Source organism: Eucyclogobius newberryi, unplaced genomic scaffold (assembly GCF_026437365.1).
Source record: "Eucyclogobius newberryi isolate DKJ021-1_F unplaced genomic scaffold, fEucNew1.0.hap1 SCAF_9, whole genome shotgun sequence".
In the NCBI taxonomy this organism is placed as follows: domain Eukaryota; kingdom Metazoa; phylum Chordata; class Actinopteri; order Gobiiformes; family Gobiidae; genus Eucyclogobius; species Eucyclogobius newberryi.
The window spans coordinates 30,545,788-30,563,742 of record NW_027316532.1 but is presented as its reverse complement, the minus strand read 5'-3'; the positions used below and the strand labels follow the sequence as shown (position 1 = coordinate 30,563,742).

The following is a 17,955-nucleotide window of genomic DNA, read 5'->3' as shown; positions in this document are numbered from 1 at the left end:
TGCAATCATTCTGTGGCTTTAGCCAATTATTTTTCAAAATGTATTCATATTACAAAACCATGCTGTACATTTCTAAATAAATATTGTGTATGACAATCACCTGCCTTAACCGTTTGTGTATGGAGTGTATGTTCAGGCTGCGTTCCAGTCAGAATTATGTAATAATGGTGACATCCAGTTTCCACTTGAATAAACATGTGCATTCTAAAGAAAGTGTATTGTTGAGTTACTAATTATTGAGCGGAATGTAATGAAACCTATGAGCTCTATTAATAACACAAATATGTCAGATTGTGTGTGTTAAACAGTACTGTTATATAAATAACTGACAAACACCAGTGAAATATATGCAGTTACAATTTAATATACTGAATGTTGCAATGCAGAGACTGAATCCCTTCTCTAAACTCTAGTTTCTGAATGTGTTGACACTGTTCAATCATGTTACAGTTTATGGTATATATTGCATACAAGCTCTGGATAAAAATGTTCATGATACTTTGTCCTTCATGGACAACACTTACTTACGTCCGATGCACAATTTACACAGCTTTGATCAACAGTGTCCACTAGGAGACACTCTAACAAAAAAAAAGCAGCACGCTTGCCCTTTAAGGGCGGCAGCTCTGCTACAGCCACGACCATAATCTCCACCTCAGTCCCTGAATGAAAGATATGGCACAACCCGTGAATTTAACAGCATTTAGCACGTACAGTATAAAACACGTCTTCAGCACTCACATTTATCACTATGGGCCAAACCAAAAGTACAGATCATTCACTGACATTTATTCATTTATTTCACTTGTGTAAGACTGCTCAGTGTCAGTAAATATAAGAACTCCATAATTCAATTTTATATTCAATATGAACAGAAAATTCTAGGCATACTACTTTTTAATTTTCACTCCTCGTTCCTGCTTTTCCTGTACCGACTTCCCTGTTTAGGTCTATTGTGCAAATGTTTGTTTTCTCAGCAGGCAGGAAGTAAAACCCCACACGAAACAAAGAAATTAAACAAAAAGAAGTTGGAGGGAATTTCTCAGGAAGACAAAACATATTAAAATAAAATGTAGGCTTAATCTTACTGAGAGCAAAATACGTATTTAAATTAGAAGACACGATTGACGTGAATAAAACATAATTTGATATTTACATTTAAATAATGATGATACATTATGAACTACTCCGCCACATTTATCCCTTTTCCAGGTACACGTTGTACTGTGTCAAATAGAAAGAGGTTTGGTTTATAAACAACAGAATATGACATAATGACAGAAAAGAAAAGAAAAGTATGTTGGATAAAGTATATTTTCTAATAAAGACTGTTGGCTTTTGTGGCTGTAGCCCTTTGTATATAGTAATCCAGAGAGTTTTAACAGAACTGAAATGTACACAGTCGTACAGTTTACATTAGCATGCACCTACAGACAGTGGCCACAAGGGCCTTCGACTAAAGAGAGATGATCTTTGTAATGCCCCACATTCCTGGCACTGGAACATACAGTAACAATAGTACTGATGGCACATAGTTATGACCTGTAAGGAGCTGCCGAGGTCGTTTAATGTAAGACAACAAGGCCTCCATGTTGGAGAAAAGAGGCACATCATCCCATGAAATACAAAACTCAAAGTAAACTTCACAAATAAAAGTAATAAATACTCAACAAAAAGGAATGGAAGTATTAACTAGTTCTTACACCTGCCTCATTCAATCCTCCATAAAAAGTCAATTTATTTTAATAAAAATGCACAAAATTAAAAGAATGTACCATCACGCACAGATCCCCTTAAATTTGATTCTACTTTTGATGAAAATTCAAATGTTCAAATGCCACCACATGAGATTGTCCCAAGGCTTTTGGTCAAGCGTGAGTCGATGGAGAGGAAACCGATGAATACAATAAGGGATTGAACTGACCGAATGTCTGGACAAGAGCCTGAGTCACCGCTTGTAATAGGCACCTGAAAAAAGAGAGAAATCTATCAAAATGTCATCCACGATATAACAATAACAAAAGCACACACTGACAGTGCAACAAAACACATTTCACAATGACAGCGTTACATCACACAGTGAATTTAATTTCAGAGTAAAATCAATCTTCAAGTTACATGAAAAACCACACGATCCGCCATATTGAATCTCTAAACTCTCTTAACTTTCCCAATTGCCAGCTGTGACATATCGGTTTAAAATGACAACATATGATATGCTAAAATGTGAATAGAATCTACAGGTCCAAACAGATCTTCTTGCAACTGAAAAATGGCACATAAATGTCTGCTAAAGAGTCTGTTTTAAGTCTGGCAATAACCAAAACACGGATCAGGAATAAAAATATAAACTATTTAATATTACCTTTTCACCCAGATTTGTGGGTTTGGATGCATTAATCAACAAAATGTCATACACAACTTTATATCATTTGTAATACATTAAAATCTCCAGAAGATGTATTTTGAGGCTTCATGTGGGCGGAGCTTTGTGCTGTGAGGCCTCATTGGTTCATGAGGCTTCACTTTCTCACTTTCTAGCATCACTTTCTAGTATCACAGTAAGAATAAAATACTTCAAAATCTAGAAAGAAAGAAAAGTAACCACTCCTCCACATACGCCATAATATCAGTGAATGGCGCGCACTCGTTTTAGGTTCTTCTCGCGCGCTACAGGATTAGGATTACCTCTGGTCGTAGGCTCTGGTCTGGTGGGGGCTCGAGGGGGAAGGGGCTGGTCTGGATAGCTGTAAGCAGGGTTCACATTTGCGTACTCGTGTGGCCGGGGCTGAGGAGGCCTGAGGGGGGGAAGACAGTGGATGTTAAGAGTTGGAGCTGTGGAAGGTGCGGACGCTTCAGTGCAACAGCGGCGCCAGGAGGAGCCCCGTACCTGGCGGGTCGGCTGTGGTTCTTCTGTCGATGGTGATCAAACTCGCCCCGTGTTCTTGGTCGGACTACTTCCTCTGAATTCGGCTGAAAGGGATAAATGCAAAGTGTTTTCATGCGCGCTTACAGAACGCGCTCCAGTTTAGTTCTGGGGCTGGAGAACAGACGTGGCGCGTACCCGATATTCGAGTCTATCCCGTTCCCTCTCCTTTTCCCGCTGTCTGTCTTTCTCTCGCTCGCGCTGTTTTTTGTACTCCTTCTTTTCTTGTTCCATTAGCAGGCGCGCGATCTCCTACAAAACGCCACGATTCACAATGTTTTAGAAGGCAATCGGAATACGTTTCTTGCGCTTTCCTTTTTTATATTTATGCTTACTTCATCCTGTGCCACTTGAGCTGCACGTGTGATCGTACTGTTTGTCTACAGAAAGAATAAACATTATTAATACAAATAAGTGGACATACGTAAGCCATTAGCTTTATATACTATAAGACTAGTTCCTTTTAGAGGATGCAAGTTCACATCACAATGTTTTAGTTATACATTTGTTTGTCACATCGCCCAGCCGTAGGGTACAAACAGTTGAGGTTTTCCCTCACCTTGAGCTCTTCCTCCTGGAGTTTCCTGGCCACCTCTCGGTCCGTCAGCTCCTGCTCGTGGATGTCCAGTTTGGTCAGTCCCTTTGTGGCTTCGGTCAGTTTGTAATCAGTCTCTGCGACCACCTCGCTACTCCCTTTGTGCAAAACACAGTCAGGTTATGTTAGAGGACACACATAACACTCGACTTTGTATGAATGTAAAATATGTAGAATTGTGATTATTAATTAAATGGTCAACTATGTCGTTATTTTTTTTTTAATTAGGTTCAATTTGTACAAGCAAGGTTGCAGATATTGATTGCAAACAAGAACTAAATTGGTTGATTCAGACCATTAAACAATAAGTTACCAGTGTTCTGTTTGCGTGTGAATCAAAATAAAATAAAAACACTCCACAAAGAACAGAAAGAGGAGGGGATGATTCACAGATGCAGAATGAGCAAAAGCACATCACAACAGTCTGTTTGAAGGTTAGAGGGATTATTTTGAAAGACCCACCACCACCACAACAAACCAGACGAGCCGATTGGCACAGGGTGCTACCTGTCACTGCGTTTGGGTGAGAATGACCTCTGTCTCTGGCAGGACCCTCCCAGAGCTCCCTGGACTCCTTTCTGCCTCTGTCGTTGTGCTCCACAAACACATCATCAGCACTCGACTCCATCCGCTGCCGGCCTCTTCCTCTTCTATCCTGCTCCTCGTCCTCCTGCCTGGACAGCCTGTCCTTCCTGGGCCAGTCCCAGCTGGGACCTGGACTGGTGTCATAGTAGTCTTCATCCAGGACTCTGTCCCTGCTGCGTGTCCTGGCTTTCTGTGGGTCTCTGTTCCTGTGGCGTTCTTTGTCCTGGAGTCGATCAGCACTGAGGCCCCGGCCCCTGGAGTGCTCCCTGTCTCTGGTGTAACGGTGGCCCTCCTCGCGCCCTCTGCTGTCATTGCTGTCATTGCTGTCATGTCTGTCATGTCTGTCATGTCTGTCATGTCTGTCATGTCTGTCATGTCTGTCATACTGCCGGTCATGCTCCCTGTCCCTGGACGGCTGAGGAGGTCTGGCCGGCCTCTCTATTCTCCTCACGGGTCTCTCGTTGTCCAGTGTGTGACGCCGGCCGGTCTCTGAGGGGACATAGTCTGGGTATCGTTCCCGGTGTTTTCCTCTGGGGGACAGCAGGTGCTCAGGATAGGGGTCAGCGTGCCTGCCCCGACTGCTCTCGGCCTCTAAGGAGTGTTCTGGGTACCTGGAGTGGCTGTGGGGGGCTGCTGGATCTCTTTTAGGGTACCTACTGCGTTTGGGCTCAGTAGAGCTGTATTCGGGAGAGTAATCTCGATGTGGACGAGCAGGAGATAATGATCTGTATTTAGTTGGTTTATCCAAGTCCAGAACCCTTCTTGCTGTGAAGCCGGTTTGATGTGGATAAGCAACGTTTGGAGAGAGTGTCATTGTTTATCATGAAAAGGTGAAGAGAAAAAAAAAAAAAAAAAAAAACAGGAATGAACAGTTAACAGTTTTTGTACAAAGTGATGTAATGTTTTTTTAATAGTTTTAGCTGCACCCAACCCGTGGTTACTCTGCTACAGTACACATGCAAATGAGCATTAAGAGAAGATTAATTAGCAAGATAAAACACAAACATTAACAAGCACTTTGAAGAAGTGCTCGTTAATGTTTGTGAAACATTTGAACTTTTTGAACAAAAACAATTGGGTGCAAACACGCACGCACGCAAACCTGCTCAGTCACAGTCAGCTCAGAGGAATGTGAGCTGCCCGACTGCGTAATGTGTAACAGAAAAAATATGTTTGTTTAGAAAAGGAGGAGCTCGGCTCTTATGTGAGCGATTAAGCACCAAGGCATATATGGTTCATCTTCATGAAAATTACAACAAGAAAATACATTTTTATTAGTCAATATATGAGTTTATACACTCTACGGATATTATAGCCTTATCAATTTTGTGTTGATAAAAACAATCTTGACTTGACCACTGGTAATACTTTTAAAACACAAAACTAAATGGAGGATAACCCTTGTTATTGCTAATTGTTAAAATCATTGAGTGGCATAAACAACACTAGTGCTCACCTCCTTGGTCCTCAAAGTATTCATCCTCAAAGTTTGTTTCCAACTGCTTCTGCCTCTTCTTCTCCCCTTTCATCTCCTTCTCGTGGAGCTTTCGAGCTATGGCCTACAAACAATCACCACACACAAAATCATTTGTTGCAAATAGGCCACCTAGTCTGGTTACAAGGGATTTCTGGATTTGTGCACAGTTTTTGGGTTCTGAAATAAAAGTTGGATTTATTACATACTGTACGGGAACAGTACAGTATGAAGCATCAACTCCGAATCAGAATGTCATCATTGGGAGGATATAACATTTATGAATCATTATTGAAGGTGTGTGTGGTTTCTTACAGCATCCTTCTCTTCTTGCTGTCGCTGCCGCTCGGCCTGTCGGACCAGTTCTTCCTGAATCTCTTGGGCGATCTCTGTATCTTGACGCTCACTTAATTTCCCACATGTTCGGAGGACATACAATAAACACAGAAGATAATTTTAAATACAAACTATATTATACATTATTGATCTTTAAAAGATTAATGATTGATAACATGAGCATGGTTGTTATTTATTAAATGGTAAAAATTAAAATGTAAACATGGGAATCTACCTCTAGGACATCTTAAAGTTGAGGCACCTAATCTTTAAACTGGGGAAGTAGTAGTTTAAACCTGCGGATCTGATTCATCCCTAGCTTTCACAACCCAGTGGCAGCTAGCATTCACAGCTTTAGCTTTAGCTGTGAACGCTAGCATCACAGCTTTAGCTTTAGCTGTGAACGCTAGCATCACAGCTTTAGCTTTAGCTGTGAACGCTAGCATCACAGCTTTAGCTTTAGATGTGAACGCTAGCATCACAGCTTTAGCTTTAGCTGTGAACGCAAGCATCACAGCTTTAGCTTTAGCTGTGGTGAACGCAAGCATCACAGCTTTAGCTTTAGCTGTGGTGAATGCAAGCATCACAGCTTTAGCTTTAGCTGTGAACGCTAGCATCACAGCTTTAGCTTTAGCATCACAGCTTTAGCTTTAGATGTGAACGCTAGCATCACAGCTTTAGCTTTAGCTGTGAACGCAAGCATCACAGCTTTAGCTTTAGCTGTGGTGAACGCAAGCATCACAGCTTTAGCTTTAGCTGTGGTGAATGCAAGCATCACAGCTTTAGCTTTAGCTGTGAACGCAAGCATCACAGCTTTAGCTTTAGCTGTGAACGCAAGCATCACAGCTTTAGCTTTAGCTGTGAACGCTAGCACCACAGCTTTAGCTTTAGCTGTGAACGCAAGCATCACAGCTTTAGCTTTAGCTGTGGTGAACGCAAGCATCACAGCTTTAGCTGTGAACGCAAGCATCACAGCTTTAGCTGTGAATGCAAGCATCACAGCTTTAGCTGTGGCGAACGCAAGCATCACAGCTTTAGCTGTGAATGCAAGCATCACAGCTTTAGCTTTAGCTGTGGCGAACGCAAGCATCACAGCTTTAGCTGTGAATGCAAGCATCACAGCATCACAGCTTTAGCAGTGAATGCAAGCATCACAGCATCACAGCTTTAGCTGTGAATGCAAGCATCACAGCATCACAGCTTCAGCTGTGAATGCTAGCATCACAGCTTCAGCTGTGAATGCTAGAATTAGATTGATCCAAGCACAGCTGCAGCCTTCCCAAATTGTCAAATAGGACACAAAGTTATTTTTTCAGAACTGACAATTGATAAAAACGTTTACATGTAGTTGTAGTTGTAGACACCACTCAGCGGTTTCGTCACAAAGTGACACTTTTACAATATACTCGGACTGGACAACATTTACAAAGAACCAAATTCAAGTTTCAAACCGTTTTTATTTTATAATAATTATTTAATAGACATAAGGTAATCAAATAGCATATATACTTATTTAAGCGCTAGTGCACACTTTGTTTCTAGCATGAGTAGCATGTGAATAATGTTCTTGATGTTCTGAACAGCTTGACTTACTTTCACCTTTACCAGATCTCATCAACAACACCATCTGCCCGCAGGCCTGACATCATGGTGCGAAAAGCCACATAAAACAAGACTGCTGTACAATAATAGTACAAAACAGTGAAAGGTCTGCTGAATTGTGCTTTGTTTATCAAAGGTTTTGTTTGAGCTGTATGCAAGTATGCATGGGCATTTTTGGTGTTAATGCATGCACACTTTCGTACGGGCTTCGCCCATTTACAATGATAATGTTGCCACTACTAGGGACGTGCATAAGTTGTAGGGTGACCAGATTTTCAAAACTCAAAACTGGGACACTATAATTTCACCAAAGACGACAACCGATTTTAAATTGAATCTGTGTTTATCTGCAGTCAAGACAGTTCACATAGCTTACTTTTGTTTTGTTCCTTTTGTATTAAATGTTTTATTGCAATAGTATATTATTGTAACACATTTGGTACATTAAAACATACATAAAACAACAGTAGCTTATCTTGACATGGGCTTGAATGTCGTGTTTTCCTCCGTGAGAAACAGAAAACTCACTTTCCGTTTCTGTGTTTTGCTCCAGGAGTTCTTTTGTTAATCTTTATTTTCTTATCAGCATGTTGAAGAAGAACGCCTGTAGCTGAGCCAAGTTATCACTACGTTTTGTTTGCAAATGTCTAATGTCAGTGCCATGGGGCAATCAGCATTGAGTTACAAACATGTGTAGCAAGGGCTACTATGGCAACTGTATGCACATTGACCTAAGAGATCACGTTCTATTCTAAGCACGGAGCACTATCGGTGCTTTGGCTGCATTTTGCGCCCCAGCAGACATTAAACCAGGACACACGGGACAAATGACTGGTTTGGGAGAAATGCACGGGGACACGGGACGTAACTTGCAAAATCGGGACTGTCCCGGGTAAATCGGGACGTCTGGTCACCCTAATAAGTGGATGAGTGCGTTATCGTGCGTTCACATCGCGGCGTCAAAGCGTCCAGTTTATATTCTATTTGGACGAGCATCCAGCATTATAGCGGCGCGTTTTTATCGTTTGGCGGTTCAAATCCTGAGTTTTGAGCGTTGGACGTGGTGCGTCAGGGGCGTCTGAGCATTGAACGACCTGGACACATGTCCAGGGCGGCCAGAGCATCCAGAACGTCCGACACAGTAAAGTTGGACAAACTGAACTTTTTGGCGGCACGCGATGCAGCAACTAATCAGAGATTACGCTCCAGTGACGTACCTACGCATTTCACTACTCGGAAGAAGGACCAACACAAACCCCACATCCATGTATAACTGACGGACCCAGACAAGCCACAGAGCCGAGCGCCTCATTTTTTGGACTTGGTAAAGACACTCTCTCAACTTAGTCTGCCATTGTGCCAAGAGGACAGCAACACTGGCAAACACAACTCCTCCACTGCGCATGTTTGCTGGATGCCTCGTGCGTCTGCTGGGGAGTTTATTTTTGGGACGCACGTCCAGGACGTCCAAAGCGTCTGCCTACGTAGGCGTTCAACTGGGGCGTGAAGTCATAAAGAAGAAGAATGATGTCACAAAGAAGAATCAAGCCTAAAGAATAAAGCCTAAAGAATAAAGTCGGGGAAACGCCAAAGTAATGGAAGAAGAACAACAACAACAGTCTGAGGACTACGAAAAGTCTGAGGAATAAAGTCTGGCGGTAATGCAACAATTGGATGCCAACCGCCATAAAACAACAACAACAGAGTAAAGTCGGACGGGGAGCTGAAGAAGTCGTTTGGTTGGAGAACAGTACGTCACGGTTGACAATCTCTCAACGTTTTCACCCAAAAATACCAAGTGGTGAGTAGTAATTTGAAATTGGAGATATAGCTTTATAGTTTTACTTGAATTTACAGTTTTGAACCTAACAAGTATTGATATATTGATAAAATAATGTAAAACATATTTGAGAAGGTCGTTTGGAGTTTGAGAACATAGGAGTTTTGCAAAGTTTAATTTGGGAAAACAAGTGGTGTCAGATTGAAATAAACTATTGCTCTGGACAAAAAGAAAACTTTAAAAGCTGTAATGGGTCAAATGTGATCATGTTTTACTTTGAGATTTTGGAGACAGACAAGGGTAAGACAACTTTAATGCAAAATGTCTTTAAGCAGATTTAAAATATTGATATGCAGGGTACCACAGTTTGGGGGCAGCCACAGGAAATTCCTACAAACCATGCAAATATTGATAAGTAAGCACTGAGATTTTTAAATGTTTAGTTTATTTGACATTTTGTTTTCTTCCCATAAAAAAGATAAATAATCCATTTGTTTTGTGGTGCTGCTTTAATTTAATTAATAAATTATAATATTTAGTAAATTCAGACATTTAAAAAAAACAAGATTATTCCTGAGAGCTGGGAGTATGATATCATCACATATTACAATTTCAACAGCGATTTTGTCTTTATGACGTCTAACATAAATTTTTCAATTTGTTTCAGACCAGTACAAGACTTTGATCTGTCAAACAGAACGACATAACACAACTCAACATGAAGCACAGTCGCACATGGAGTGAGGAGGCAGACGACACAGATGCCTCAGATGCTGCCCTGAGTGCCCCGAGTGTCCAGAGTACAAGAGGGGCAGAAACACCTGCAGAACGCGTCTGTAGGAAGAGAAGGAGGATCCTCTGGGATGAGCCTGCAGGAGACACCCAGGATCCAGCCACAGCTGAGAGCCAGGTAGTCCTCGAGCTCAGACGAGAGCTTATGAGGACTAAAGCTGAACTTCAGGAACAGCTCCATAGGAACAGCTATATGGAGCAAAAGGTGGAAAACCTTGCGAAGAATTTGACTGATGAGATGAGGTCTATGGAGGAGGCACATCACGCCTACGCTGCTCTAACAATAAAGGAAATACAAGAACTTCGAGAGGAGGTCAGTGCCAAAGACAATCTTGTAGAGCAGTTAAATCTACAAAAAGAGGCAAGCGCTGAGGTGCTGAAGGATATTGTGGAGGAACATGAACAATACACTGTACATTTAGAAAGTACCGTCGAAACACTTGAACAGAAGGTCAGCGACAGAAACCATCTCATACAACAGTTAGAACAAGAAAAACAGGCCTTAGAAACAAGTGTGATAGAGATAGAGACCTACTACAGCTATCACCTCAGAGAAGTCTTTGAAATGTACATGGTAGTGATGGCGAGGCATGAGCTGGCCCCTGGGGCCCCTCCTCAAGGAGGATGATGTGAGCATGTGACGGACATTGGCTGAGGTTTGTGCCCCCCCAAACCTCGGTCTCTCCTCTCTATCGCGCTCCTCCTTACCATTGCCAAATTACAGAGTCAGCTCTTGCTTTTTTTTTGCAGTGTTGATATGAGATTTGAAGAATTTTCCCCTCGAATCGGTTGAATGAGGGTGAAAACCAAATCCACATGCAACGTGATGCCCAATGTCACTCGACCTTCTGAAAACTGAGTCTGGCTTTTACAATGAAAAATAAATGTGTTTTCAGTTTTTTCTGTATTGTGTGCGTTTTAAAAATACTATTACTGCAACTTTTGTTACTATAAGGTTGTGAATACGCATGTATTTGTATGTAATAAATGTGCAAGTAATTCAAAAAACTCTCTCACTTTGTCATTATGGGGTTAGAGTTTGTAGAATTTTGAGGCGGATAATGAATTTAATCTTTTTTTAATAAGTCTGTAACATAAAGTGTGCACTGTAAGTATGTTGTAATGATGGATGCATTCAGTGTGTTTTAAGATATAAACACTAAAACATACCGTTGCCATGTTAAAAGCATCCACACACATGATGCAAACAATGAGGGCTCTGACGTGAGGCATTGGGTTAACGATGTCACCACAACCAAACACGATTACTTCCATCACTCATGAAGAGCCCATCAAATTATTTATGTTGAAACGATTGATTGACTATTGACTATCATCTTTGGTATTTGTCCATTCCCATAAGCCCAAATGAATTGAATGAAGATATTGTGTTACGAGCCTATATTCAAGCATCAAAATGTGCATCGAACCTATTCACCAGAGCCAACAAATCTGCAAAATGCAATCAGGTCAAATGCAGATCACTAATGTACAAAAGTAGGGCTGCAACTATCGATTATTTTAGTCATCAGGTAAATTATTCTGTTAGAATATATAAAAAGGACTGATTAACTTTGTTAGTGAGGCCAGTGATACCTGGTGTTTCGCTGCCGTCCTTTTTTTTTAGCATTAATCGATTTACTTGATTACGGTAATTGTTTCAACCCTAGTGCTAATGTGCGAATGAGTCTGTGTAATCCCTCATTCATACCAGAGTGCCCCATGTTTTGTTTTTTTAACCATTGAAACCTATTCTGCTAATGTGTGAAGCACGTACATGTCAGTCTGCTGGATCTTGCTCTGAACTTTAGCTCTCAGATCCTCTTCCTCTTGTAATCTTTTGGCCACTTGCAGGTCCTGCTGCACCAGACGGCTCTTGTTGACGTTGGAGGCCAAGTGGCTCTCAACTGTGAAGAAAAAAAAATAAAAAATTTACTCAAACATGCATCAAAACCCAAGAATATTCAATGCACTAACAAAGCCGAGTATATTTAGAAAGTAGTTATGCGAGGTGTTTTGGTGGAGCGGGACCTAAGCCACTGAAGAATGAATATGTGCAGTCCCAAGGTTGTGCCATATGCTGTGCTGTGAAGAGACAATAAATCCTGCTGCTGACGCACTCTCGCACTTGGTCACTACAAAAGAGCATCACTCATTTTTGTGGCCGTTTCACCTGGTTATCGATCCTTTCCCCGCTTTCATGTGAAAAGGACAAAATCACATCTGGCAATTTACCCTGAGATGCTCCATAAAGTTTGGAGTTTGAGACTTGTGGGATGGATTGAAAAACAGAGACATAGCTGTGATAGAGAGTCAACAGCTCAGCATTGATTTTTTTTCCTGAAGATGACGCTGTTCAATTGTTAAAGTATATGACTCTGGTGTCAGATCCTAAAATAGAAAACTATCAATTAAAGTCTGCCACATTTTTCACTGGAAAGATTTATCACTCTCTTAAAATAAATGTTTTGTGATGTAAACCCATCTAGCAATCTGAAAGGTAAGGATCTTAGATGAAAAATAACAGACAATGCCTGTATCAACACAAGGCAAGCAAGTGGAGAACACAAATAGGTATATTGTAATGCAGCTGTAAACTGATTATTTTATAATAAAAACTTATAGCCACCACCAAATGTCTTACACATAGAACCTCCCTGAGTGAGCCCAGAGTCAGTGAATGTAGAGCTTATGTTAACTAGTAATCGTGTGTAAATGGAAAAAGCCTTGGTCATGGACCACTAGGGCCTAGAAAAGTTAATGCAAGGATAGAGCAGTGAGCACCATATTCATCACTGCTAAAACAGCTCCAAGGTAAAGTAGTGGAAGTGCTTTCAGTCTGCAGAATATAATGAATAAACAAATGTAAAACGCAGAAATACATCCATCCATACACACACACACATTTTTTGCATTGTCTCGATATCAATATTCGGACAATATTTTCACAATGCATCGGGAATTGCCTGTAAATGTCTTGGCTCAAGTATCGCACAAAACGTATATGGAACATAAAAGTAATTACAAAAAGGCATAAAAAGATCTTTCTACACTTGTTTGGGAAAAAAACTAAACATTTGTCTCTTTTTGAGGCAGATTTTTAATAGTTTTAATAAGACGACTCAATATTCTATTCTATTGTTTTCCTCTACATGCACAAATATGCATTACTTACAGGCAACTCTGCAAAAACATTACTGCATGAACTGAGATACGATAATTTGGTGTTCAGCGCCAACAGTGCAGATACTACACTTCATTAACTGTTTGGCTAAAATCCTGAACTTGTAAATCTTTCTGGCTTGGACCCAGTGGCTGATAGCCGTATTGACAGTGGTACATCTCTGTTCTCTAGTGATAATGGTTTTCTTACTTTCTTGTTCTTGGAGGTTGTATGCCAGACTGTGGTCCTCCAGCACAGCAAAGTCACGGCACACTAAAAAAGAAACAAAAGGAAGTGAAATTAAATCGTTTTAGCGTATGTTAAAATGCGTCTTGACTAAACCAGTAATAGCTTTTGGGCAATGGCATAAGAAAAGCCTGTGGTCTGCGGTTTTACTATTCTAGTTTGGGTACATATGAAGTGAGATTAAAAAGACAGAACTGCAGAATTGCTGACATTGTTATTGCGGCAGACGGTATTCCTCATGCCTTGGTGTCATGCAGATTTAAATTATATAACGCTTGACACATCTGAGCAGCACATGTTTTGAAAAATGTCCTACGAATGTTCCCAAGATGAGGAATGCAACTTAGAGAATGTGAACATTCGAAACCGCAATATCAAATGTCACAATGTTACGCCATTTTAATGCTATCGCTTCAATAGTTATTTAAAAGATGATAAAATGTCGTAAAGCATACATAAAAACATAAAAGCATGACAACTCGAAATGTTGTTGATATGGAACTCAGTCTGCACAGAATGTGACTGAAGATCTGATTATTATTACATATATAAGAATATTGTTGATATATTCAACTCTCTTAAGACATGATTAACAATGGCCAAAGGCATATCATATGAACCGCAAATTTAATCTTCTTTTTCCCCAACTAGGATTATGTATGTAGAAAAATGGCGGTGCAAATTTCAATATTAAATGCACCATCGGCATAATAACTATAACAGTATTCATTTTAGTTTATAATTTTAGTTTGCCAAAGAAAGCAGTAAATGCACGTTGCTGGTTCCTCTGACCAGAATAACAAGCATCCTCCTAAGCAGCTGCTTCAACAGGATGCAGCTGTGTGTGTCAGTGTCACAGCTTTGCAACTTTGCATGACAGTGACAGAGAAAACAAACCTCTCACCTATTCTATTCCAATTTGATGTGAAAATAGGCTAAACAGTAATGCGATGTTAGATTAGCACAGGCCTAACTACATCAGAAAGTATAGGTGCACAAATGGCTCAATGTAAAGATGCTGACGCGGGCAACACCTGCACTGTCTTCACGCTGAAGAAGACACTGCAATAGACACATGATTAAAACATTGGCCGAGATATTGAAAAGCACTGCAGCAAATAAAACAAATTATATTACATACACAGTCAGTGAAAAGACTGGTCACGATGAGTAAAAATCAGTGTCGAATCTGAGCCTGCTGCTGTGTTGTTAGCATAATTAGCATCCTGCGCTAAACAGCAGCAACATAACCTCATAATAAACCTTCTACAAACATACATCGCTTTAATTTGGGCAAATCCGTGTAACTGAGTAAGGCATTTAAAGGTTGTTACCCTCTTTGACTCCAGGCAGGTTTTTCTGGTCGATGCTAACAGATTCAGCCATGTTGTCACGGATAATAAGTCAAAAGCAAGCGGCGCCGACGGTTAATCACACACACTTCCGCGTTTCTCCCCCCTCGCGAAGGTTAACCGCGACCTGATTGATCGGGTTTGCTCATAAAAGCGATTGATGATTGGGCGCGGGACGGGTCTGTGATTAGTTTTTTTTTTCGGTGGCCGCTGGTGTCGGTGCACGGCCCGGGTGTTGAAGTGCTGTGCGTCGGTGTCTGAGCGCATCCTCCGCCCCCGACACAAGTGCGCCTCAATCCGGACCGCTCCTTCAAAATACAACACTCGCGCGCACGGAAACATCTGCGCACTTTTGGGGGGGTTTGGCCCGGCTGGAGGGGGCAAAGTCAGAGGTGCGCGGTAGTGGATCCAATCTGTAAGACGGAGCACATTGTGACAGTTTTTGTGAACGAATTCTTGATTGCAGTACATGATTGAGTGTTACGTGTTTCCGGTTTAATTGCGCTAACTTTACAACGACGCGCAGTGGTCAGTTTGTGTGGACAGGTGTGATGTAGGAAATGTGCAAATGCAAATCTACGTCTTTATTAACATAAAAAGTGGAAAAGTGGAGTTGAAAACACTAATTCTAAACAGTTTAAAATGTAAAACGTCATGTGATTGGCATTGTCATGTGATTGACATTAAAAAGACAATGTTGTGTTTTTCCCGCCATCTGGTGATCAAACAGTAAATTGGACCTAAGTTAAGAACAAATAATTAAGGGTTAGGGTTAGCGAGAATAAAGTATTCTACACAGACCAGGGTTATGGATTTCAATTTTCAACGTGTGGCAAAAAGTCTCCTGCCTAGATTCAGGTATGATCCAGCATGAAATTGTGGAACATGAACTAGGCCTATGATTTGCATGAATTACATTATCAAACACTGAAACAAATATGTAAATATATATTTTCTTATTGAAAACAGAAGAATATAAGTCATTCAAACAGAGCCAGTGCTCTTAAATTATTTTAAAATAAAGATAAAATCATCCAAGTAAATGCAACACCAATAGATCAGCAGGGGCCTCTAAGTGTGCATCCTAATGAGCAGGTTGATTGATCCCATGTTCTTGACTTGTCCACGTCAAAGTGATGTAAAGCGACTCAGTCAGGTGCTTCATGATGGTGACTTGGGCCTATTGACGAAACCATGGCCCCTCCCCCTGCCCCTGATGGGATAAATATATTGATGCGAGCGAACAGATCCCCAGGTCTTGATCTTATTGCCTGCCTTGGTCACGGGAGTGCTCTATCAAACTGTTTATCATGGATGCTGCAGTCAACTACTGTGTGGGACTCCTCTGCCTTCTACTGCTGCAAGGAGCGCTGCATGTGGAAGCACGGAGCATCCTGAACACAGGTAAGTCCTGCAAGACATTCATTTGATGCAATGCATTTATTTATAGTCATTCTATACTGTTTTATATTACAGAAAGTGGTTATTTCAACACAAATGAGGACATAGAGTCTCAAAACAAAATTCTAGCCCTTTTACTGCACAAAAGCATAATCTCTGCTGAAAAGGAAGACCCTCTTGGTAAGATTCAATGTTATTTTCAATTCAGTCAAAGTATATTGGTTGGATACTAACTGTTCCCTCAATATTCAGCTGCAATACTGGCTCATAAACTTGCAGAGCTGGAAGAGGTAAGATGTGTTTGTGTTAAATGTAAATAGTATTTTTCTGTACATTCAATTTGAAAGATTTTTATTAGTAGCAAATTAATGTATTTCATTTTTTCACAATCCTTTTAGCAGCACTCACTTAAGAATGGTCTGGAAGACAGAGAGTTTATGATCAAAATGGCTCAAAAAAGACTCTTGGCTAAAAAGAGAGCTGAACGTAAGTTATTCTTTCTTTATACTTATGTTCATTTAACAAGGACATATATGTATCTTGCATTATTTTGTAATGTACCTATTTAGATAAACAACAGCAGCTGTAATAATGTGGTTTGTGTTTTCTTATTTTCAGCTTGTTTCTGGAAGTACTGTGTGTGAGATACTTCGCATGTCTGGAATCAAAGTATTGGGCACTGGGGACGTTTTCTGCAGAGCACAACATGCCTTAAAGACCAAAATAAATAGTTTTTTTGCAATATGTAACATATCAATGTAAAAATGAATTATATGAAAAGTTCTTAGAATTTCAAATGTAAACTTGAACCTGTAAATAATAAATAGAGGAAAATTAAATTTTGTGCTAAATGTATAATTTTACAGTAACATATCTGAATAGTTTCAATTTGTGTTGCTGCATTGCAACAGTTCTTACAGAATATCCCTTGTATTTCTGTTCATTCGAATAAAATAAATTGTCTGTTCTCTTGATTTTCTGTGATGTATTGTTGCGGAAACTATTCTATAACAAATGACAGAGAAAATGAGGCAAAATATAACCAAGTTGTCTTGTTCAAAAGTGGTTCTTTATTTTAGCCGTGCACAGCCAAAAAAGCTCTCCCTGACATTTGCCGTTCTGTCCCTCCCTGATCTGACCAGAGCAAACATTGAGTTCAGCTTATTAAGGCATAGCAGGTGCCACGTATGCACAAAACCAGTCTAAACATATTGCAGAAAAACACACTCAATGTTCTACCTCATGTGAGACATCCTTGGATCCGCAGCTGTCAGTCTGTGTTCCCAGGGATGTCTGCATACAGTCATAATATGTGTGACCCGGATGTTACACATATGCTGACCTAAGTTCTATGGCATTAGGCAAAGACATTACATTTTTACACCACAATTCCCCCCTTATGATTAGAATCAAACCCCTGGTTTATTATTAATCATTAGCAAAAAAATGTCAACAATGTATCAATCAATATAAGTAAATCAACAACCTGAAAATCAAAAGAATGTTAAGCACATCATCAAAATTCAGCAGAAGCAAAACTGTCAAAGGAGAAACACTTAACACATGTTCAGAGTATAAACCTTTTGTCCTGGGACTTTAAACCAGTGTCTCAATCCTCACATTGCCGCAAAATGAGCACATGTATTTAAAACGCAAACAATGATTAGTTCATCTCCGGTGATTAGGTTAAGTATATGATTAAG

The 17,955-nt window shown here is 40.4% G+C and overlaps 2 protein-coding genes across 4 annotated transcripts; one reads left to right on the top strand and one right to left on the bottom strand.

The window, feature by feature from the left end:
* Positions 1-344: 344 nt before the first annotated feature.
* On the bottom strand, positions 345-15,155 carry ccdc50a (coiled-coil domain containing 50a). 3 transcript variants are annotated; one of them, XM_072438296.1, is made up of 13 exons: positions 14,834-15,154; positions 13,464-13,526; positions 11,868-11,997; positions 5,896-5,986; positions 5,563-5,665; positions 4,493-4,871; positions 4,029-4,429; positions 3,486-3,619; positions 3,262-3,306; positions 3,065-3,178; positions 2,891-2,973; positions 2,689-2,798; positions 345-1,968 (listed from the first exon to the last, which is right to left on the bottom strand). In XM_072438296.1, the coding sequence occupies exons 1-13, from the start codon at positions 14,883-14,885 to the stop codon at positions 1,949-1,951; spliced, it is 1,725 nt and encodes a 574-aa protein (XP_072294397.1). In that variant the 5' UTR covers positions 14,886-15,154; the 3' UTR covers positions 345-1,948. The 3 variants fall into 3 exon arrangements, with proteins under 3 accessions (XP_072294397.1, XP_072294396.1, XP_072294398.1); XM_072438295.1 differs by having other exon boundaries at positions 4,029-4,871; positions 14,834-15,155; XM_072438297.1 differs by lacking the exons at positions 4,029-4,429; positions 4,493-4,871 and having other exon boundaries at positions 14,834-15,140.
* An 849-nt stretch (positions 15,156-16,004) lies between these two features.
* uts2d (urotensin 2 domain containing) lies at positions 16,005-17,091 on the top strand. The gene is made up of 5 exons (XM_072439005.1): positions 16,005-16,255; positions 16,328-16,432; positions 16,505-16,542; positions 16,651-16,738; positions 16,871-17,091. Exons 1-5 carry the CDS (start codon positions 16,162-16,164, stop codon positions 16,894-16,896), a joined length of 351 nt encoding a protein of 116 aa, XP_072295106.1. The 5' UTR covers positions 16,005-16,161; the 3' UTR covers positions 16,897-17,091.
* The last annotated feature ends 864 nt before the right edge of the window (positions 17,092-17,955 follow it).

What these genes read in the sequence shown, in the direction of transcription:
- uts2d (XM_072439005.1), top strand. Translation starts at nt 16,162, where the DNA reads ATGGATGCTGCAGTCAACTACTGTGTGGGACTCCTCTGCCTTCTACTG. An exon ending in ACGGAGCATCCTGAACACAG is followed by an intron (nt 16,256 to 16,327) that starts GTAAGTCCTGCA and finishes TTTATATTACAG; the next exon opens with AAAGTGGTTATTTCAACACA. An exon ending in GGCTAAAAAGAGAGCTGAAC is followed by an intron (nt 16,739 to 16,870) that starts GTAAGTTATTCT and finishes TCTTATTTTCAG; the next exon opens with CTTGTTTCTGGAAGTACTGT.
- ccdc50a (XM_072438295.1), bottom strand. Translation starts at nt 14,885, where the DNA reads ATGGCTGAATCTGTTAGCATCGACCAGAAAAACCTGCCTGGAGTCAAA. An exon ending in CCTGCCTGGAGTCAAAGAGG is followed by an intron (nt 13,527 to 14,833) that starts GTAACAACCTTT and finishes TTTCTTTTTTAG; the next exon opens with TGTGCCGTGACTTTGCTGTG. An exon ending in GGGATAGACTCGAATATCGG is followed by an intron (nt 2,974 to 3,064) that starts GTACGCGCCACG and finishes TATCCCTTTCAG; the next exon opens with CCGAATTCAGAGGAAGTAGT.